Consider the following 21,706-nt stretch of genomic DNA (forward strand, 5'->3'; position numbering starts at 1 on the left):
TTTTTTGGACCAGGCTGTAAATAGGTTAATTTCTGATTTGAAAACAGCTTTTTTGGCTTGGTGTGTATGTGACTTTCTCAAGTGGACACTCGAGAAACAGCAGATCTTAGCACTTCAGCATTGTCTCATATTCTTAGACTGGAGGTTACCGCTTGGCGTAAACAAATAAATACCTGGCTACATGTAGATATGGCCTAAGTGTTGTTATTTATCTGAATCAGGCAAAGGAAAAACTTAACACTGCAAAAAACCTGAAATCTTATCAAGTGTTTTTGTCTGATTTTGATTAAAAAATGTCTTGTTATCCCTGATATGTCAGTCCAGAAAAATGTCTTGTTTCAAGTTATTTAAAGACAAAATGAGGTCTGATTTGCTTGTAACAAGTAAAAAAAAATCTGCCAATGAAACAAGAACATTTTGTTGGAAAATTTGCTTAAAACTAGACTAACCTCTTAGTACAAGAAACTTTTTTCTTGTACTTGTACTTTTGTAACTTGAAATAAGACATTTTTCTGGGCTGCTCAGGTAAATGTGGCTCAGATTGAGTCTAGAAAGACATTTTATAATGAAAACAAGACAAAAAACTTTATAATGTTTAATTTTTTTTACGGTGTATTTTCCAAAAGTGTCGAGTCTCGAGGCATGCCTAACCCATATTTGTCAGTGTTTTTCAGACGTAAAACCTGTACCAACCAATCAGATTGAACCCATATCATTCAAAGGTTGACATTTGACAACCAAAAACAGATTCCTGGCTTTTACTCAAAACCACGAAACTGGAGTTTTCCAAAATCTTCACTTTGGCCAAAACATCATTTTAGTGACATAAAAATATATTTGGTTTCTCAGATACCCGGCTGCATGTGGGCATGGTCTAAGTATTGTTATTTATCAAAATCAGGCAGAGGAAAAACTTGACACTGCAAAAAAAACTGAAATCTTATGAAGTGTTTTTGTCTTATTTTAATTAAAATTTTTCTGATTTTACTCAGAATAAGACATTTTTCTGGAATTTCCAGGTGAATGTGGTTCATATTAAGCCTAAAAAGATATTTTCTACTCAAATCAAGACAAAAACATTTGACAAGGTTTTAGTTTTTTGCAGTGTAATTCCTGTCACTGAATTTTGGGAATGTAAAACGTGTCTTTAATGACATCATCTGCATATAATCAAAGCCACTGTGTTATTTTCCCCTGGCCTAAGTTGTGCCAAGTATTTGGCAAACTGTATTAAAACTTTTTTGACTTGAGGCCCAAAAAACTTTTAAAGGAAAAGATGAGAAAGCCCCTCTGTCTGCAACTGGTGACACCAAAGAGAAAGTAAGAAGTTTCCTTTAGATTTCTGTTCTCTGGGTTCTGTCGGGGTTTTTGTGTCGGCCTTGAGAAATGTTCCTGCAACACTAACATTTTCTCAAACATGCGTGGAGCTGAGCCTTTGTGTTTGTTTTCACTTTCACAACTGGTCTGCAGGCCCCTGAGGCTTCTGGGTAACACGGGGGTATCTGCCTGTTGTGGTAAAACGTGGAGCTCACCCTGTTGGGACCTGATGACGGAGGCTCTTTCACAGATGGCTATCGACGTACCCACTTCCTGCCTGGTCTGCGCTGGGCCCTTCCTCTGCATCTTCATGTTAGTTTTATGAGTATCAGGGACAAAAGGGGGTTAAACAAACATCCCCCTTTGGGAATGCGACCTATGGATTAGTGCTACTGCTACACAATTTCCCAGCGCTCCTATAGACGGCGGGGGGCTTGGATGGCTCTCACTGACGCGCTGATTTGGTGATGCATGAGGCTTTTTGTTTGAAGTGGCAGGAAGTACTTAAAGAGCAAAGAGCTGGCAACATAGACAAGCGTGTTTTTTCCAAGGGGTGGGTGAATGAAAGGTCAAACCAAGGTAAAAATGGTTTTAATAAAAGCAGATTCATCCTTAAAGCAGGCCAATGTTTTAAAACTTGTTGTGATAATTGCAGAAAATGTTGTCTTAGCTTATATGCAGATGACACCTTGCTTTCCATAGATGAACGTCATATGGAACAGATCCACCTTGAGCTAAAGACATGAATTTTGCTACATTTAATTCAAAGAAAAAAACTTTCTGCTTGCTGCAACATGGTCCAAAGATTTCTAAAATAAGCACCTCCTCTGATGCTGGACTTCCACCAAATCTGTGCCCGGTTCGTCTCCGCTCCGTTGCAGTTTGGCGCCAAACTCCCCTCTCTGTCATCACCCACTGCCGGCGTTATCAGAGCACAGCTTGGAGTAGCTTTGCAGGAAAGTTGGAGTCATGGGGTCGAGGATTTCCCCATGGTTTTCCGCCTCCGTGATGAGCTGTTCCTCATCCATGTTGCCGTCACTGGACTCGGAAAACCTCCAACCAGCTGACTCCAGGCCAGGCTCCATTCATTATGATGGCTTGTTGATGCAGAGTGAAATAAAATCTCAAATTGGAGAGTTTAATCTAGAAAATCAGCTGGGTGTTGTGATGTTGTTTTGGTGCCTGACTTCCTGTCTTTCTCAATCTGTGCTGTACTGATTGATGCACCGTGCTCTAATTATAGACAGGCTTTACAAACATGTCTGTGCGGAGCCGGTGGGTGCGAACACATTGCCTGGAATAGTAGCTTTTTATCTCTGAGCAGAGACGGACCAAACATGGATCTAGTGGAATTATGAAATGAATGACTTGACTCTATCACTATTTAAAATGCTTATTTTAAACAGATTTCAGCCTAAGCGAAACAAAAATTTAATTGTAAACAAAATACTTCATAAACAAAACATTTTTTACATCAAAATTAACACAAAATTGTCTCCAAATAAAATAGGGAAAATAATGTCCCTCCTAACTTATCACCAGTCTTTTCCCTGTTTTTAATTTTTGGATTTTTTTATTTTATTTCAATTTTTATTTATTAATTTTTTTTTTATTTCATATATTTTTGAAACTTTTTATATTATTTGAAATTTCTTTTTCTTTTTTCTTTTTTTGCATATTTTTGTTTTTTTTTTATTAATGTTTTTTTTTTAAAATGTTGGCAAATTAATAAAAAAACATGTAAAATTGCATAAATTCAAAAAACTTTTTGTTTACACAATTATTCACTCTGTTTGAACTATGTGTATTATTTTATATACTTTACTGACTTTTGCGTGAATATAAAGTAGATTTTGTGGCTTCTTAATGACTTTAATCCAGGTGAGATGAGGCAAAATGGCTCCTATGAAAGTAAAGGTTCCAGACGCCTGGGTTAGATTATGCAAATGATGTGAGTAATTATAAAAATAAAAATAAATAAATACAATTTCTCTACTGTTTTCTTAAGTTTTCTAGCCTCTGCCATGCTCCCAGAGAGGTGTACGGCCAGTAACTGTAACAGGACAGAGAGGGGAACAGGAGCCCCGTGTGTCGGTCTAAACCTATAGCAGCATGACTAAGACCTGGTTCAGGCCTGATCCAGCTCTAACTGTAAGTTTTATCAAAAAGGAAAGTTTTAAGTCTACTCTTAAAGGTTGAGACCGTGTCTGCCCCACAGACCTCATCCAGTGAGTTATTCCAAAGAAGAGGAGCCTGATAACTTAAGCCTCGACCTCCCATACTACTTTTGGAGACCCTGCACGTTGAGAACGCAAAGACCTAGACTGATAATAGGGAACAATTAAGTTTTTAAGATAGGATGGCCTGATGCCATTAAGCGCTGAGATATTGTTTGTTATGATTTGGCGCGATACAAATAAAGACTGGGTGTCCTATGTCCCGTAAATCCCAGAAAGGAAAAAAAAAGAATCCAAATTCCTTGCGCAGATTGTTCCTCCAGCGGTCCAGCCTGATAGAAAACACAAAATTCAACTGGCCACAAAAAAATTCAACTGTCAAGACCAAAATCGATCGATGAAAATTTTGGATACTTCCTGATGTTCTTGGCTCCGTCTTAACCATTTTATTACAATGGGAAAAAAATTAGCATGAACATAAAACAGCAACAAACCAATCCCTCTTTTTGATTTGCCACCCATTTATTTTTTTTACTACTTTTGACACAGACACCTTCGAATGTGGCGCTGTCACAAGTCAGCCATGCTAAGGCTAATAGCTAATCTTTGTTAAGGATTTCTCTGTTAGAAACCTTCTGTACATGCTTCTTCTTTGACTATTTTCACCTCAGGATGCATTCTTCCTCTTCCTCCCTGTGATCCTTTGGTCTTCCAAAACAGTTTTTCCCTCCAACCAGGATTTACGTTCCACTTCTGGAAGCTAAAAAATCTCCCAGAAAGCGATAAAATCTAAAAACAGAGTGAAGCTAATGCCGTACATCACACCTGTCTTTCATCTTCTGCAGCTCCTTGAGGTGAAAACACGCCAAAACACGAAGCATCCCTCAGGCACACAGGGACTGTTATTTTTGGATGAATTATCACGTGTCGCCGACGGAGGAAAACATCCAGATAGATATTAGCGTGTCAGTCAGTGCGACCGCAGCGATGGAGCACATGAAGAGCATCAAATACGACCATGATGGATCATTTTGGAATTTGTGGTTGGGGGGCGAACTTCTTAACACATTTCTACACGCTGTAAACCAGAATGTGAGATTGCAACAGAATCTGCGGTAACCTCCGATGGTAAATGTGAAGTCATGAATAAACTGAGGCCTTTGAAGGTTGTCGACACATAAATGAAAAATTTGACACAGAAACGTCTCTTCTGTTGTCGGAATGATTTGCTAGCCTCTGCTCCTCTCTGCAGCGGCTTTGGAGGGTTACAACTTGACAGCTGGAGGTCAGATTCAAGTGCAGACTGGAGTTTTGTTTTGCCATGAGGAGAGGAGCAGTGCAGCTAATGCGCTGAGGCCTGCATGAGGCGCGCTCTTCAAAGTGGGTCAGTTCAGCTGGGTTAAGACCACAGTGTGCCTTCAGCTGCTTATTTGTCCTCTCTACCTGCAGGGTTTTCAGTTTGGGACTCCACAGGCTCAAACAGCAGCTTTTGTTGCCATAAGATTGCTTTCAAATGATGTTGGCGCAGCTCCTTTATTGGCTTAACCTCTGCAGAAGGCGGCGATGTGTTTGTGATCTTTCTGTGTGATTTATTAGTCAGCATTGGGATTGTGACTCTGTCACTGGAATTTGTAATAACTCTGGTATTTGGTCTGGAAATACCAAAACAATGATGATCCACGGGGCTTAGGAATGCTCCACACTTTAAAAGCACGTAGGCTGCAAATATGCAACGACTCACAGTTCAGACTTTTGCAGCGTGTCTGTGTATCCTTGGAAAGTCTTAAATTCATGAATCTAAAATTACGGCCTTAAAATGTCTACATCAATTAAATGTTATATACTGGTCTTAAACACATTACTCAGAGGTCTGTATTTCTCTGTACACTGATGAGGGTTAGCATCAAATATGTGGTATAAAATCAACCAAAATTGTGCTAATTTCACACTAAAATGCTTAATTTATAAGTAATTTAAGTTATTTAAAGATAAAAAATGAGCTCGGCGTTGCTTGTTAACACATCTGTTACATAGCATATAAGCTTAACAAGCTAACTCTCGTTTACATTCTTTTATGGCATACAAGCTTATAAGCTAGCTCTATTATACTTGCTTATATGGCATTTCAGCACAACAACTTAGCATGAGTTTATATTCATACACTGCGCATTAGCTCATCAAGCTAGCTCTAGTTTACTATCGGACATGGCATATTAATTCAACAAGCTAATTCTAGTTAACTTTCTGTCATAGCGTATTAGCTCATCAAGCTAGCTCTGGTTTACTTTCAAACATGGCAAATCAACTCATAAGCTAGCTCTAGTATACTTGCTTATTTGATATATTAGCTAATCAACTTAGCGTGAATTTACTGTCATACATGGAACATTAGCACAACTAGCTAGATCTAGTTTACTTTGTGACATGGCATATTAGCGCAACAACTTAGCACCTGTTAGATTCATACATGGCATTTTAGCTCTACAAGCTCCAGTTAACTTTCTTAGATAGCATATTAACTCTTTAGTTTACTTTCTTACATTACATATGAGCTTGACAAGCTAGCTCTGGTTTACTTTCTTACATGGCATATTAGCGCAGCAACTTAGCATGAGTTTACTTTCATACATGGTATATTAGCTCAACAAGCTAGCTCTAACTTTCTTTCTTACATGTCATATTAGCGTAACAAGTTAGCTCTAGTTGATTTTCTTGCATGGCATTTTAGCTTAACATGCTAGCTCTAGTTTACTGTTCTACATGGTAGATTAGCTCAAAAAGCTAGCTCTAGTTTACTTTCTTGCATGGCATATTGGCTCAAGTCCTTATTTTCTGTTATTTAACCTCAAAATGCTCTGAAAGGCTTCAATTCAATGTTAGGATAGCTAGATTTTTACTCTTAGGGACATTACCACAAACCTCCCAAACTTAACTGCCTTTTTACACTGCAAAAAAAAATGAAATCTTATCAAGAGTTTTTGTTTTATTTTCTGTAGAAAATATTTCTTAAGTGTAAAAATTCTTTTTAGACTTAATCACCTGACCAGTCCAGAAAAATGTCCTTTAGACCATACAATTTCTGCTTAAAATAAGACAAAAACTCTTGATAAGGTTTTAATTTTTTGCAGTGTACACTTTCCAAGTTTTATATTGAGCACCTGTTGCTTCTTTTGATCTATTTAGCAAAAAAATCATTTGACTGAAGCTCAGATTTTTTAAAAAAGAGGAAAACTCATATCTGTCTGTTTTGGCTTTGAGATATAAATTCTCTGCATGATAGCTAGCCAGTCTGGAACTATGGGTAAGTGCAATTTCATTGAGGGTTGGCTGGGTGACGTCCGTTTGGATTGTAATACAGCAGGTTCCCCCAACAGTCACCTTTAGTTATAGTGTTTTGGGCCTTAAATTTCATCCAAGGTGGCATTAAAAGTCTTCAAAAGTCTTAAATTTATCTTGCTGAAAGCTGCAGATTCCCTGTTCTGGAGAGGATGTGTATCAAGGCGTTACAGGGATGGCCCTGGAAACTGGTTTTTACCACCCACTGAGCGCTGTACTCCCTGTCTGTATGTGTGTAAGAGGTGAGCTCGATCATACTCCCTCTGAGATCTTCCCAATGAGCCAGTTCTGCAGGTTTTCCTCGTGCATACCGGTCCCACCGGTAGTGTGTTGTTGGGCACGTGCCAGGCTTTCCAGTTGGTGCTTGTCCGTCCTCGAATACTGGCTCATACCTACAACCTCGCCCGCACAGATTTACCCAACCGCGCTCATTGGCGCTCCTCCACAGAGCCACCTGGACTCTACAGTTTACCGCAGATCCACCTACTTTGGTTTGCGTTCTGCAGTCGTGTTTGGACCTCTCTGTTTCCCTCCTTTCCCTCTTCTCATTAGCAGAGTCAAGGCCTGCTGAGGCGGTGCAGACTCCAGCGATGGTCCCGGGTTACGGAGGGAAAGCGATGTGGTCGCCTGTCGTCTTCTCAGATGCTGCTTCCACCAGTTTGCAGACATCGTGATCCTCATTAGCCGCAGCTCCCCTTCTTTCATTTAACTCGATTCAGTCACGCTTAAGCAATCAGAGCGTCTTCGATTTCATCACACACACACACACACACACAAATTAGACTGTGCACAAACAACCCTGTTGACTTCTGGAGGGGGAAACACACACGCACCATCACACGCAAGTGTGTCGATCCAGGGTAAGTAGGCCAGTATCTCGAAGTGACGCTGGTGAGTTCATGTAGAGGATAACGTTCCCCCTCTGGGAGCGTGGGCTGAGATCTGAGTCGAGCACACACACACACACACACAACCCACTCAAAAATGCATCAATTGGAAATTCTCTTTTAGTAACTGTGTCAGATCTGCTGATGCCGACTTCTCCGGCTCCTCCGTCCTGTTTCCCTGCGCTGTGACGGATCCATCTCACAGATCTGCAGAGGAAGGTGAAGGATACGTAGTGTCCTGTTTGTTTTTCCCTGATCTCTCACAGCCCCCCCCTCCTTCCATGTCAGGGATGGCACGCTCAGGCGGGGCTGAGGAGGAGCAGGAGGAACAGAGGGCTGCTTTGTGTCTCTGGTCTCTTAGGGGCTCTTTCTGCAGAGGTGGGAGCGGAGTGAACATGTAGGTTGGCCTCAGTTTTGGGCATCCGTCTGAGTTTATGTCTGTGGTGTCCGTGTGTGGCGTGTTTGCCCGGCAGTGGGCTCAGAGTGACACAGTCAGTATCTGTCACTTTCCCTCTGCAGACAGTTCTGCTTACCTTCATTGGCATCCATGAAGTTTAAGATAATGTGAAATATCTTCTGAAAAACTCAATTAAGTGAAACTTTTTTTTCTATAGAGAACTTGTGTTTGATACAAAAGACCAAATCATAAACAACACTAAAACATCCAAAGACCTGAAGGCCAACCTGGAACAGTCTGGGTTCATGGTTTCTACAGGAACTATACGCCGCGAACTAAACCAAACAGAGCTTTATAGTAGAAGGCCAAGGGAGATGCCATCCTGAGGCAAAGACTTAACAAGGAACAACTAATCTTTTCCAAGACGTACCTGGACCAGGGGTCTGCTACCTTTACTTTCACCGGAGCCATATAGTCTCAGCTCACCTGGATCACAGTCATTCAGGAGCCACAAAACCTACTTTATCTTCAGAAAAAGACAAAAAAGTGTAAAAAAAAAAATTACACATGGTGAAAATCATGTGTATAATTATTTTGTGTTTATAGGATTATACTAGTGCTGTCTTATTTTTTATTTCCGATAAATTTGCAAATAGGAAAAGCGAAAAAAAATAACAATTTTTATTGTAATGAATTTTTAAAATTTCTGAAATTTAGATAAGATGTGAATTAAAAAAAAGATTTAATTAAATGAAAAGGTGAAAGACTTTTAAAAAGTTTAGGAATTTCAAAAATTTGCAAAAAAGAAATAAAATACAGTATTAAAATTAAATATCTCAATTTTCAAAAAAATTAAAAGATTTAAAATTTGCAGAATTTCAAAAGAAAAGGAATTTAAATAACCTTGAAAATATGCTTAAACTGACATAATTTGGAAATTTGCAATAATTCCCCAAATTTGAAAAAAAAATTGAAATAAAAAAAAGAACCAAAAATTTAAAAAGTTCAGAAATTTCAAAAATTTGCAAAAATTAACAAAATGTTTCCAAATTAAATTTCTTAGTTTGCAAAAAAGGGAAAAAAATGCAAAAATGGAAAAAAAAAGTTGAAAGCTTCTTTTTTTGTAATATTTGATGCATATTTAGTTTAATTAATGATAAGGCATGATATTGTTCAGTGTCACTGTCTTCAATCGTTTATACCCTCTGTAGGAAAAAACAAAAACTCTAGATTTTGGTCACATCTTTTCAAAGCTACAAGGAGCCACTGCAAAGAAGTCAAAGAGTCACAGGTTGAAGACCCTTGACCTGGACAAACCACAACCCTTTTGGGAAAATGATCTGTGGACACATGAAACAAATAGAGCTTTTCGGCAATGTAAAAAAATTGCTGTGTTTTCTGTTTCTCCTTTGAAAATACAATATGTAAGTTGAAAAACAATTTCCTTTGTTGAAATTACTTTGGACCTCCAATTACAAGATCCTGATGTTATACATTTGTTACATTTCCATTTATTCCTGAAGATATTGCAGGGATTATGCAAAAAAATGAAGGTTTGCAGATAACATTGAGCAGGACTGTATCTCTCCCACTCCAGGGAAACCATCAAAGAGGATCTGATAGCAAAACCACTCAGCGTCTACGCTTGTCAGCTCTGTTTCCGCCTGTGTGTGCATGCCAGAACACACCTTGTTCCCTCTCTGACTGGGTTTCTCTGAGCAGACCCTCATCGCTCTGCCCTGTGCGGTCGATTCAACAGACCGTGGTTGTTCTTTCGCTTTTCTTTCCCTAGGAGGCACCTGCTGCCTGACTTATGGGAATCACTGTATTCCCTGAGACGGGCGGGTAATCTCAGAGCTCTTCCGGCCTTACTTTCCAAGAGAAACTTCCGGACCTGTGCCTTCATCTGCTTGATCACTGTAACAGACAAACAGGCAAACTGTCCTGTAGCGCTGAAGTGTAAGATAAATCCAGCCAGGCCGTCTCGCTAACATGGTTACCGTCTGCCTTTGGTTGATAAGTGCAGGGCTCAGGCTAATTTTAAGGCCTTTAGCCACCTCTGTGCTAAAGGTCTCCTGCTCCTTTGACCTCCAGCCTCCTTAAAGAGCTCTTTAAAGACCTGATGTCGCCTCCCAGGTTGTGTCACACTCATCCACTCACTGACTCATGATTTGAGGGCGTGGAGCTGTCGTCCTCCCGTTTACTCAGCCAAATAAAAAGAATGGAGGTGAAACTACGGGTCAGTCTGACTCGAAAGCTCGCTCTGGATCCAGCTTCCTGTGACTGTTATCATACGATCTGATATCTGGGCACAGAGATAGAGGATGATGCACGTTTATTATAAACTACTCATTTCCTGTTCCTGCGCTGCGTTCGGGGAACTCCAGAATCAGTTTGTCTTTTGTGTTTGAAAGGAGCAAGTGAAACTCACTGGTTTGAGGAAGCTGGATGCTTAAACCCCTAAATATGCCCCTGATGACCCAACCCAGCTGGATGATGTCATTTTCTGTAAAACCTCAACGTCCAGGTAAAGAGACTGGAATTTTCCCCCTGTCCCTTAAAGGAAATGGCAAATTAATACTTCTTCTTATTATTATAATCATTATTTTTTTACTACTTAAGCTTTATTTTTTTATTTTTTTGTAATATTTAGTGTTTATTCACAACAATTGTCCTTGCATTTCTAACCAGTCAAATTTCTTGTATTCTTGGAGATACTTGGTGATTAAGGCGATTCTGATTCTGATGAGCTAGCCGTCTAAATTTCTCTGAACTTTAGTTTCATTTCTCAATCAAAAAGATGAACTTTATTTATACATGAGCCAAAAATAAAAAGGCTAAATCAGCATTTTTATCCTGTGTTTTCTGGCGAGTGATTTATTATTAAACGTCAGACAGAAACTGAAAATAGGAACTTGGCGCTAGGGCTCAAAGGCCAAGTCACTGACCTTGGTTCCTCCTCAAAAATTGTCCAAAATGTACAAAAGAAAAAGTATAATGATGGAGAGCATTTCTTAATCTGAAATTTAAAAAAAAAGTTTTGTTTCCTGATGAAAAAAATTAAATCCCACCAACAGGTGTAAAATTAGAGTTAGCAGCTGCTAGCAAGGATGGTTGAATGTAATGGTTGAATGGGAGAAGGTGTTAGAAAATGTTACTTCACACTCGTGAGCTCAAAATACATCATTGAAAGCACCATCATCATATTTTTACGCAGTTTGGGTCTGTCATCCACACAAAACCTCAGTTTTAAGTCACTTAAAACAATGTTTTCTGAAAACTGGCCAACAAAAAAGATTGTGGAAAACTCTGGTTTCATGGTTTTATGTTGATGCCTGGAAACAGGGTTTATGGTTCTCGAATTTCACAGCTGAACGATGGGGGTTCATTCTGATTGGCTGGCATAGGGTTCATTTCTAAAAGACACAAACAAATATGGGTTTGGCATACTCTGCACTTATCGGCACATTTGTCTGGTGAGTGTGGATGGAAGTATTTTTATAAACACATGAGGTCCTCTTTGGCGCCTCCTGTGGCCAAAGCTTTAGTTGTCTCTAACTGAAGATGTCACCGTGTTGTCCTTTACTTGTCAACTGTTTTCTCAATGTGTCTCTTTTTGGAAATGTAGATTAAATAAAAACTGTTACCTGAAACATGACCCTAGTGGCAGTTTTAAGCATTAAAAATTGCAGAATGTATAGGATCCTTTTTTTTCCATTTGATGGTTTTGTTTGCTTTTGTAGCACATGAAAACATTTTTTTTCCCTTCTTTTTTCTATTTTTTTTCTCTTTTTCTCTTTGTCTTTCTTTTTCTTTTTTCTCCCTTTTTCTTTTTTGTTTTTCTCCTTTTTCGTCCTTTTTTCTTTTTTCTCTGTTTCTCTTTTTTCTCTTTTCTCTTTCTCTTATTTTCTTTTTCTCTCTTTCTTTTTCTCTTATTTCTTTTTCTTTTTTCTTTCTCTTTTTTTACCTTTGTCTTCCTTTTTTCTTTTTCTCTTTTTTTCTTCTTTTTCTTTTTTCTTTCTCTTTTTATCTTTTTCTTCCTTTTTTCTTTTTCTCTTTTTTCCTCTTTTCTCTTTTTTGCTTTTACCTTTTCTCTCTCTTTTTTCTTCTTTCCTTTTTCTTGTTTCTTTCTTTTTCTTTTTTCTCTCTTTTTCTCTTGTTTTCTCTCTTTTTCTCTTTTCTTTTTTCTCTCTTTTTCTGTTTCTGTCTTTTTTTCTTTGCTTTACATTTATTTTTTATTACTTTTATTTATTTATTTATTTATGTATCTTTTTATTGTTTTTTTAATTGTTTATTTATTGAGATTATCTTTTAGATTTTTTGTCCTTGGCATAAATTTATGATAATGTGAAAAAAGGAATCACTCTATAGTCCAATTCTAAATGGACACAGTGTACAAATGTTTGTGAATGTTTTATTCTTAATAATTACACACACACAAAAAAAAGGGTATAAATATTTACTTCAGGCTGTTAATGAACCAGTGTAAAATCCCTTACAGAGGCTTTAACTCAACCCCCGTGTTGTATTTATGCACTCTGAACGAAATATTGCCAAGTCCACCACATGTGCACATCTCCATTCCCACAAATATTTTCCAACACGTTGTTTTTGTGCTTGGAGCAAGAATTTGGGGCATAGTTATCCCTGGTTGCCCTCCAGCTCGTGGCAGAAGGATTAAAGCTTGAAAAGCCACATACTTGTGCAACCAACAAGAAGCGTGACCGCACCAAAATAACGCTGTTGACATGACTGTGACCTCTTTATTAGAGCACAGGCCTGTGAGTCTGGAGTTGGTGGCTACCCTGGAGCAAAGTGCTGACCCCATCTGCTCCTGTTAATATCTCACAGCACCAGACTGAGTGTGAGTGAGCCACTAATCTGCTTCTTGAGAGTTCAGAAAGCACTCGAGAATACACAACCGAGGAAGTATGCGTTGGACAATCCCTCTCGGCCGCTCTTTGGCTTTAAATAATCACATGCTGCAGGTTAAAACGCGAGCTGCAGACTTGCTGTGATGGCGTAATGTGTGTTTTTACGGTGGAGGCATTTGGTGTGGGGCACATCTGCAGCTGGATATGCAATGATGAGGACACCTGCTTTAGACATACGTGAGCTCAGCCCTGCGTGACTGCAAAAACAGCCACGAAGGAACATTTTGCCTGCAAGAAGCTGAACTGGTGGGATGCAACAGGCCACACAGCTTCTGGTACAGGCCCTTGAGATTTCACACATCGACCTCTGCAGCTCTCTTCTCGCTGGTTGTTCATCTCTCTTCACTGGTTTCCAGCTCCAATCAAATCAGATCTCTTCCTCTGGCTTACAAAACATTGACAAGAACAGCTCCTGCCTACCTGGGGTCCCTCATCTAGGTCTGCTTGTGAAAGACGCCTGGTGCTCCCAGCCCAGCGCGGCTCCGAATCACTAGCCAGACTTTTTTTCCTGTGGTTCCCAAATAGTGGAATGAATAGAGTTTGGTAACTTTAAGAGATGTCTGAAGACTCATCTGTTCGTAGAAGCAGACGCGTCAAGCATAAATCAGCCTTAAAGCTCCAGAGTGAACTGTTTGTAGAAGTCTTCTTTGGCGCCCCCTGTGGCCATAGCTGTATTTGTCTCTAACTGAAGAGCTCAGCGTGCTTTCTTTTACTCCTTAACTGTTTTCTCAATGTGGCTCTTGTTAAGAAATGTAGATTAAATAAACTCTGTTATCTGCCCCCAGCAGCAGTTTAAGGCGTTAAAAATAGCAAAACGTAAAGGATGATTTTTTTTTCTATTTGATGGTTTTGTTTGCTTTTGTAGCTCATGAAAAAGAGCACCTCTTTTTTTCTTTCTCTTATTTTTCCAGTTTCTTTTTTTCCTCTTTTTTCTCTTTTCCTCTTTTTTCTTTTTCTCTTTCTTTTTCTTTTTTCTCTCTTTTTCTCTTTTCTCTTTTTTTCTTTTTCTCTTTTCCTTTTTTCTTTTTCTTTTCGCTCCCTTTTCCTTTTTTCTTGTTCTTTGTTCTCTATTTTTCTTTTTCTCTTTTCCTGTTTTCTTTTTTCTTTTTCTTTTTCTCTATTTTTCTTTGTATGTTTTCCTGTTTTCTTTTCTTTTTCTCTTTTCTTTTTGCTCCTTTTTTCCTTTTTTCTTTTTCTTTTTTCGCTTATCTTCTTTTTCTCTTTTCTCTTATTTTCTTTTTCTCTTTTCTCTTATTTTCTTTTTCTCTTTTCGCTTATCTTCTTTTTCTCTTTTCTCTTATTTTCTTTTTCTCTTTTCGCTTATCTTCTTTTTCTCTTTTTCTCTTATTTTCTCTTTTTCTCTTATTTTCTCTTTTCTCTTATTTCTTTTTTTTCTTTTTCTTCTTCCTTTTATTTATTTATTAGGGTCAGAGGCCTGAGCCAAGGGCACCTTCTAGCACTATTGTTTTCCTTCTACTATTTTCTTATTATTCTGCCCCGTCAATTCATTTATTTGTTTATTTATATTCTTTTTCAGATGTTTTATCCTTGGCATAAATTCATGACAATGTAAAAAAAGGAATCACCCAGCGCGGCTCCGAATCACTAGCCGGACTTTTCTCCTGTGTTGTTCCCAAATGGTGGAATGAATAGAGTTAGGTAACCTGTTTAAATCTCAACTCAAAACTCATCTGTTTAAACTGGCCTACTCACTTTAATTGAACATTGCACCTCACTTGCTTTTATTCTGAAGATTTGTTTTAATGATGTTTTACAATGTTGCTTTTATCGTTTGTTGTAAGGTGGCCTTGGGTGTCATGAAAGGCGCCCTCAAATAAAATGTATTATTATTATTATTATTTAAGAGATGTCTGAAGCCTCATCTGTTCAGGGAACACTTAGGCCCTTTTTGTCCTCAGGGGTAGCACTTTGTAGCACTTTGTCGCACTTACTAGGTTTTCCTTCTGTCTAAATTCTTGCTTGTGTTGTACGTCACTTTGAACAAAAGCATCTGCTAATTAAACTTTAGTAACTGTAGTTTTTTTGTCTATTAAACCCTTGTTTGTTCCCATTTCACCTGCATAAATAGTGACATACTCCTCAGGTTGACACTTCTCTCGTGTCTTGTTGTGTTGGGAAAGCCAAAATCGTCACCGTGGTATTCAGAAAGAGTCAAAACAAGTAACGCAGGTTCAGGGACCTGTTGCAAGACCTGACTTGCCTATGGGCTGATTATTATTGTGCACATGTGCTCGTGTTTGTTGTCACTCCTCCATACAGGTGTGTCTACATCAACCTGACTGAAGAACATCACTTTTCCAACATGCCCCCTTGTGGTTTTTTGAGTCAGCTTTTCTACTCTAATAAAACTTTTTTCTCTTCTTTGTCTTTTTCAGGAGAAACAGGATCCAAGCAGCACCTCCCTGCAGCTCCGCACAGAGATCCAGGTGAGCACAGACTCTCTCTGCTCTCACTCTGACTGTCTGTTTCTTGAATCTTCAGTCTAACCCTTGTCTTATTGTCTCTGTCCTCAGGAATCCTTAGGCTTCAGCAGTGAGGTGTCCACCCCAGAAACAGACAGGAAGTAGGTTTCTTTCTCTTTCTTTTCCTGTTTTATCACGGTAACATGTGTCTTGGAGTCACTGTGGAGCCGTGAAATGTGTTTGGAGTGAACTTTATGTCTGTTGCATGTCAAAACAATGTGCAGCACAGCTCGAGTCTGGATGGGATCAAACCGTAAAGGTCTGCACACGAAATCCTGGATCATACTCAGCCTCTGCATGTCTGAAACGAATGATGGAGTGAATTGTGCCTGAGCACAGCATGCGTATGGTCACACTGGCCAAACGAACTGGGCCTGTTTGCACAAAGCACCCTAAGGCTAGAAGTAGCTCTTTGTGACGTCATTCTTAGAAAAATCTTAGAATTTTTCCTCGGTACGATAAAAGTTATTCACAAAGCATCTTAAGCCTTAAGAGAGCCCCTTAAAAAAAAAACTGTTAGGAGGGAAGAGGACTTAAAGAAGCCTAGGAGTGAACACCGATAGTGGTTTCGGACTTTCCCAACCCGTTAAACACAGTTTCTGCCACCTGAGACAGCTGTTTATCTGCTGATCCAGCCCCTTAACAGTCAAATCAATGAGCAGATGAAACTCCATAACATTCATACAGCAATCTCTATAATCAATATAAGTTCTCCCTCAGTACTCTTTTATTCTCCTCCATGAGCCGTGCCAAAAGCAGGCTCTTCTTTTTGATTCTTTTTTTATCCATGTCATTCGTTGTTCTGGTTGTTCTGCAAAACCAAACCACTTTTCTTTTTTTTTCTTTTTTTTCTTTTTATATTTCATTTACAGATTTTTCAATTTACAATAATCAATATGCTGGTAGTAGAATACACCAGAACCCATTTTGATCAAATACACAAATAAACTCAAGTACAAAGATACAGGACACATGGACATTAAGGAAAGACAGTTAAACAGACTAACAAAGAAGACACAAAAAAAAAAAAAAAAAAAACACAACATAACATGGCTGCCAGTCCATGGTACATAGTAGTAATAATACAAAAAGTTTTAAAGTTGTTAACACAAGAGCAACAGTTCAGTAATGAAGTAAGCGACGTAAGGATATGGTAGAAGAGACACAACCTCGGGACCACCAAAATGGTCTCATGAAAGCAAGCTGATGCCACAATGAGCCAAAAAAGGGTCTCCAAACTCTCTCAAATTTAATCTCTGTTTTGGGTTCGTGCAGACGCAACTTCTCCATTTGAATAACGTAAAGCATGTCTTTAAGCCAGTGCAAAAAGCAGGGTGGTAAGGTGGATTTCCAAGTGAGAAGAATATGTTTTTTAGCGACCATCAATCCCTAAAAGCAATGCAATCTGTATATCGTGTGACAGTTTGAAGTCTCTGCAGAGCACCCAAAAATGGCCAGGTTGTGGTTGGGTTGAATGTCTATGGAATATGCTTTGGAGAAGCATTCGAAAATGGAAGTCCAAAAGTTGCACAGTACAGGGCAAAACCAGAAAAGATGTGCCAGGGAACCTTCGGCCAAACAGCATCTGTCACATTTAGAAGACACTGAGGGGAAGATGTGATGAAGTTTTAGAGATAGTCTTTGAAAAATGCAGTCTATGCATCACCTTATACTGGATCAATCTGTAGCGTGAATTAAAAGAGCAACGATGAACCCCTGACATAGCTTCTTCCCAAAATTCTGGAGACATCTCTGCATTCAAATCCCTGGCCCAAGCTTCTCTGATACGATCTGAAGACACCAAAATTGTAAAGCAGCCCACAAACTTTGACACTAGTTGGTTGGAGTCTGGTGGGAGGGAAAGATTCACAAAAAATGGATGTGTTTGAGGGGTGGTTTCAAATTGTGAACATTTATTCTTAACATAAGATAAATAAAGTAACATAAGATTATATTTAGTGCTTAATTGGGGAAATGATGCAAAATTGCCGTCAATATAAAGATCTAAAAAAGTTCTAATACCCTGCTTATTCCACAATGAAAACACCTCATCTAGCTGTCCAGGCTTAAACGCATGATTCTGACATATGGGAGCATGAATGAAATTGTTGGAAAATCCGTGAGCCACTTTTATTTGGTTGAATATTCGTAGCGAGTTTTGCAAAATAAAGTTTCAACCAAACCACTTTTTAAAAGGACGCCAGTAATCACAAGAAGTGCTGACAGCTGAGTCTCTGCACCGTTAAAATCAAACACATTGAGCAGCATGGACAGTAAACGGATCATTAAGCAAATCAATATAATCAGTGTGTGGATGAGGTACATTCAAACATTATGAAACTGAGTCACAATTAATTTAATTTAGCTGAGTTTCATCATCATGATATAAAATTAATGTCGCCATCACACATTTTTTTAATACAGTCTGAGTCATGTGATCAGTTCATTTTACTGTCCGTTCATTATTAGGAGCAAGGAGCATTCCCTCCTCACCTTTTCCTCTTTTTGTACCAACCAATCACAGCTTTCAGGAGAATGCGTCATACCCAGCAACCACACCTCCTCACTAAGATAAAAGTTTCTGTCTCCTCCTTGCTCAGAGTTGCTCTCAGAAACTTCCTGAATCCCTCTTAAGCTAAGACTCCTTGCTAGGACTTTTTAGGCTGAGTTAGGAGCTCTCTGAGAAGCTTTGTGAATATGGGCCCTGGACTCTAGGGTTGAAGCATGCTCGGGCACAGTGTGGATGACCGGTGTGACCGCGAAGACTTGTCCGTCTGAGTGATATCAGTTCATGCTTTCACGTCAGTCTCCAAACTCCAGAAAAGTCGCTAGATTTGTCAGTAGTTGCTTATTTTTCCCTCAAAAACAGATGCTAGATCGGTTTTAAGAGTGGCTAATTACAGGGACAGAGCTGTGCATCATCTGTGCATCATCAGCTCTTTATCATGTGATTAACCCTTTGGGTACTGAAACTTGGCAGCTAAAGACGAAGGATAAAAGTTTGGTACCAAGCCCTAGTATGCACCTCTTCTTCTTGTGTGATAAGCCTGAGGGATCAGAGGTCTGGGGAACAGTCGAACTAGTCGTGTGTGGTGTCTTTTGAAATCTTCAATTTTAGGACATTCATCTCTTTCTTTGATGACAAACTCCTATTTACACATGCACCTCACTGTAGGAGATAATATGTAGCCCTGAGTAGTGACTGTTTCCTGGTTTATAAAACTGCAATAAGAAGGAAAACTGTAGAAACAGGGTCAGGGGCCCTACTTGAACTTCATACGGGGCCCACATAAGACGGCAGAGGATAACTCGGCCTGTACCTGGTGTGTTTACACATCACTGCTGCTGACATTTTCCAAGTAGGCTGGGAAATCTGTACTAGGATCAAGCAATCCTCAAACCTATTGGAGAAGATCTCAGATTACAGTCTCATCCTGTGGGATTTTTGGATCTGAGTTTTGGCGACAAATCAGCATTCTCTACATTATTGTAAAGGATATCGTAAAGAAATGTTCAACTTGTCCCTTTAGCTTAGCGCAGCACATAGTGAAATGTCAAACCTAGCTTTATATATCCAATTAATATCACAATAAGTGGGAATTAAGGAGACAGACACCACTTTTATGACCCGTCTCTGGCCTTTTAAGCCACCGTGGTCACATCACATCACAGCTGTGCTGAAAGGAAAACTACTGACTGCTTCCTCGGCCTGACCTGCTCAGTCCAGCAGCCCTCCTCTGCTCCCTGGCCGTCAGGGCTTCCTTCCTGGCTTTGTGTCCAGCAGAAGAGGGGGAGGTGGGGGTGCAGACGGAGAGGCCGATGGTGATTACAGCAAAGCGGCATGAACGAAAGAGCAGGATGGAACCGTGCATGGGTGGAGTTCCTTTTCACTGGTTCCTGAACACAAAGTCTGTGTCACTGCTGTGTTTTGTGTCTATGCATGAAGTTTCTGCACCATTGCCCACCATGAGGTCATTGTCGTACATGTTTGAATAAGCCCTTTAAACGTCCTGCTGTCAAACAGAGTCAGCGTCACTGCAGCCACACGTTTGGCCCCTTTTTTGGTGCTGGATCAGCTGGATGTGTGCGGAGCGACACCAAACATAGACCTCAGGAAAAGTGGAGTAAAAAAAAAAAGACACAAACGATACATGAAGAGAAAAGAATATACCTGGTTAGACTCATGCAGGGAATATCTGCTTCAGCCCCTCACCCGTGCGTGACCCTCCAGATGAATTGTCATGTTCACGTGACGACCACGTGCAGCAGAGGAAGTGCATACCATAGACATGATCTCTTCTCCCTTGGCTGTATATGTTTCACAGACAACTGCAGAGGTCGATGGGAACCAGATGCCACATTTTTGAATGACGTCTTTCTGCTGTTAGGAAAGGTCCCAAAAACGAGGCCCTCGGTCTGCAGCTCTCCCTCTGTACTGTCAGTCTGCTTTCTGTCAGTCCTCAGGGCCTCGCATGCTGCAGTTTATCTCAAAAACGGCTTCAATAAACCCCTCTTTTCAACTCTTCATTTGCAGTGTCTATGCTAACTTTCACTTTATCTATCTATGCTAACCAGACACCTATCTATGTTAGCTTTCACTTTACCCTTATATGCAAATTTGATATCTTTTGAGCTGTGCTAACTTTCGCTTTGATATCGATCTCTCCATGCTAGCTTTCACTTTATCAATGCTAATCAGCTATCTTTACCAACTTTCACTTTATTTATCTATGTTAGCATGATACCAATTCATCTATGCTAACTTTTCTCATTGATATCTATCGATGCTAGCTTACAGTTTGATTTTATATGCAAACTTGGTATTTATCTATCTATGCTAGCTTTAACTTTATCTATTTATGCTAGCATGATATGTGTCTATGCTAGTTTTTTCTCTATCTTTATTAGCTAACTTGATATCTTTCTATGCTAACTGTATCTTTGTCTATCTATACTAACTTGATATCTATCTATGCTAGCTCTTACAATATCTTTATGTGCTAGCTTGATATCTAGCTATGCTAACTTTCACTTTACCAATCTATGCTAGCTTGATATCTATTTATCTGTGGTTACTTTCACTGTAATATCTGTCTATGGGAGATTCCCATTATCTTTATATGCTAACTCGATATTTATCTGTCTATGCTAGCTAGCTTGATATCTGTCTATGCAAGCTTTCGCTTTATCTTTGCTAGCTAACTTGATAGCTAACTATCTAGTTATGTATACTGACTTTCACTTTAAAATATATATCAATGATAGCTTTCTTTTTATGTGGTAGCTTTATATCTGTCTATGCTAGCTATAACTTTAATTTCATATGCTGACTTGATATACATCCATGCTAGCTTTCACTTTTTCTATCTATAATAGCTTGATATCTATTAAACTATGCTAACTTTCACTGTGATATCTACCTATCTATGCTTGCTTGATATTTATCTATCAATTCTAGCTAGCTCAATATCTAACTATGCTAGCTTTCACTTTATATGCAAACTTGATATTATCCATCAATAATAGATAGCTTTATATCTGTCTATGCTAGCTTTGACTTTATCTTTATATGGTAACTTGACATTCATCTTATCTGTGCTACCTAGCTTGATGCCTGTCTATGCTAGCTTTCTAGCTTTTTGGCTGTCTCTAGTTCTAGCTGTTAGCTTAGCATTTTTTTTTTTTTTGCCTGAATGTTTGTTTTTTAGTACTGTTCAGTAAGTGGGTAAAAGAAAATCTTGCTAGCTTTTTATTATACAGTTTTATCTTGCTATCTATTTACAGCTATCTTCCTACCTAGCTAACATTGCGTTAAGCTTTCCATCTGGCTAGCTGTTTGCCTTTCTAGCTATCTGTCTCAAGAAGTTAACCTGGTTAGTCACTAAAATGTGTACCTAATTTAGCTAGCTAGCTTTCCTTTCAGTTCTCAATCTATCAAGCACCCCACCTAGCTACAGTAGTGTGCTACCTATAGCTATCCAGCTAGCTTGCAACTTCCTACTTTTTCCTTCTTCTTTTTTTCTTTGTAAGCAATACAAGAGGCTTAACAGGCTAACATTAGCAAGAATACAAATTGAATATCCAATCCTTGGTGAGATCACTTGTGTAAACATTAGCAAAAAACGCCACTGTTACAAACACACTAAAAACATTCTGCAATCATCACATTGTCCCA

General features: G+C 39.1%; 1 protein-coding gene across 10 annotated transcripts in view; it reads left to right on the top strand.

The window, feature by feature from the left end:
• The window catches only part of sash1a (SAM and SH3 domain containing 1a), a 305,437-nt gene that overhangs the window by 234,622 nt on the left and 49,109 nt on the right, over nt 1–21,706 (top strand). For all 10 annotated transcript variants that reach the window (XM_074684619.1, XM_074684620.1, XM_074684621.1 and 7 more), the window contains exons 3-4: nt 15,445–15,495; nt 15,583–15,632. In XM_074684619.1, the coding sequence (XP_074540720.1) occupies nt 15,445–15,495; nt 15,583–15,632 (101 nt within the window). The remainder of the gene's footprint in view (nt 1–15,444; nt 15,496–15,582; nt 15,633–21,706) is intronic.

The sequence above is a fragment of the Halichoeres trimaculatus genome, unplaced genomic scaffold, assembly GCF_033239565.1.
Source record: "Halichoeres trimaculatus isolate MK-OKI-2021-1 unplaced genomic scaffold, fHalTri1.1 fHalTri1_scaffold_13, whole genome shotgun sequence".
NCBI classification, from domain to species: Eukaryota; Metazoa; Chordata; class Actinopteri; order Labriformes; family Labridae; genus Halichoeres; species Halichoeres trimaculatus.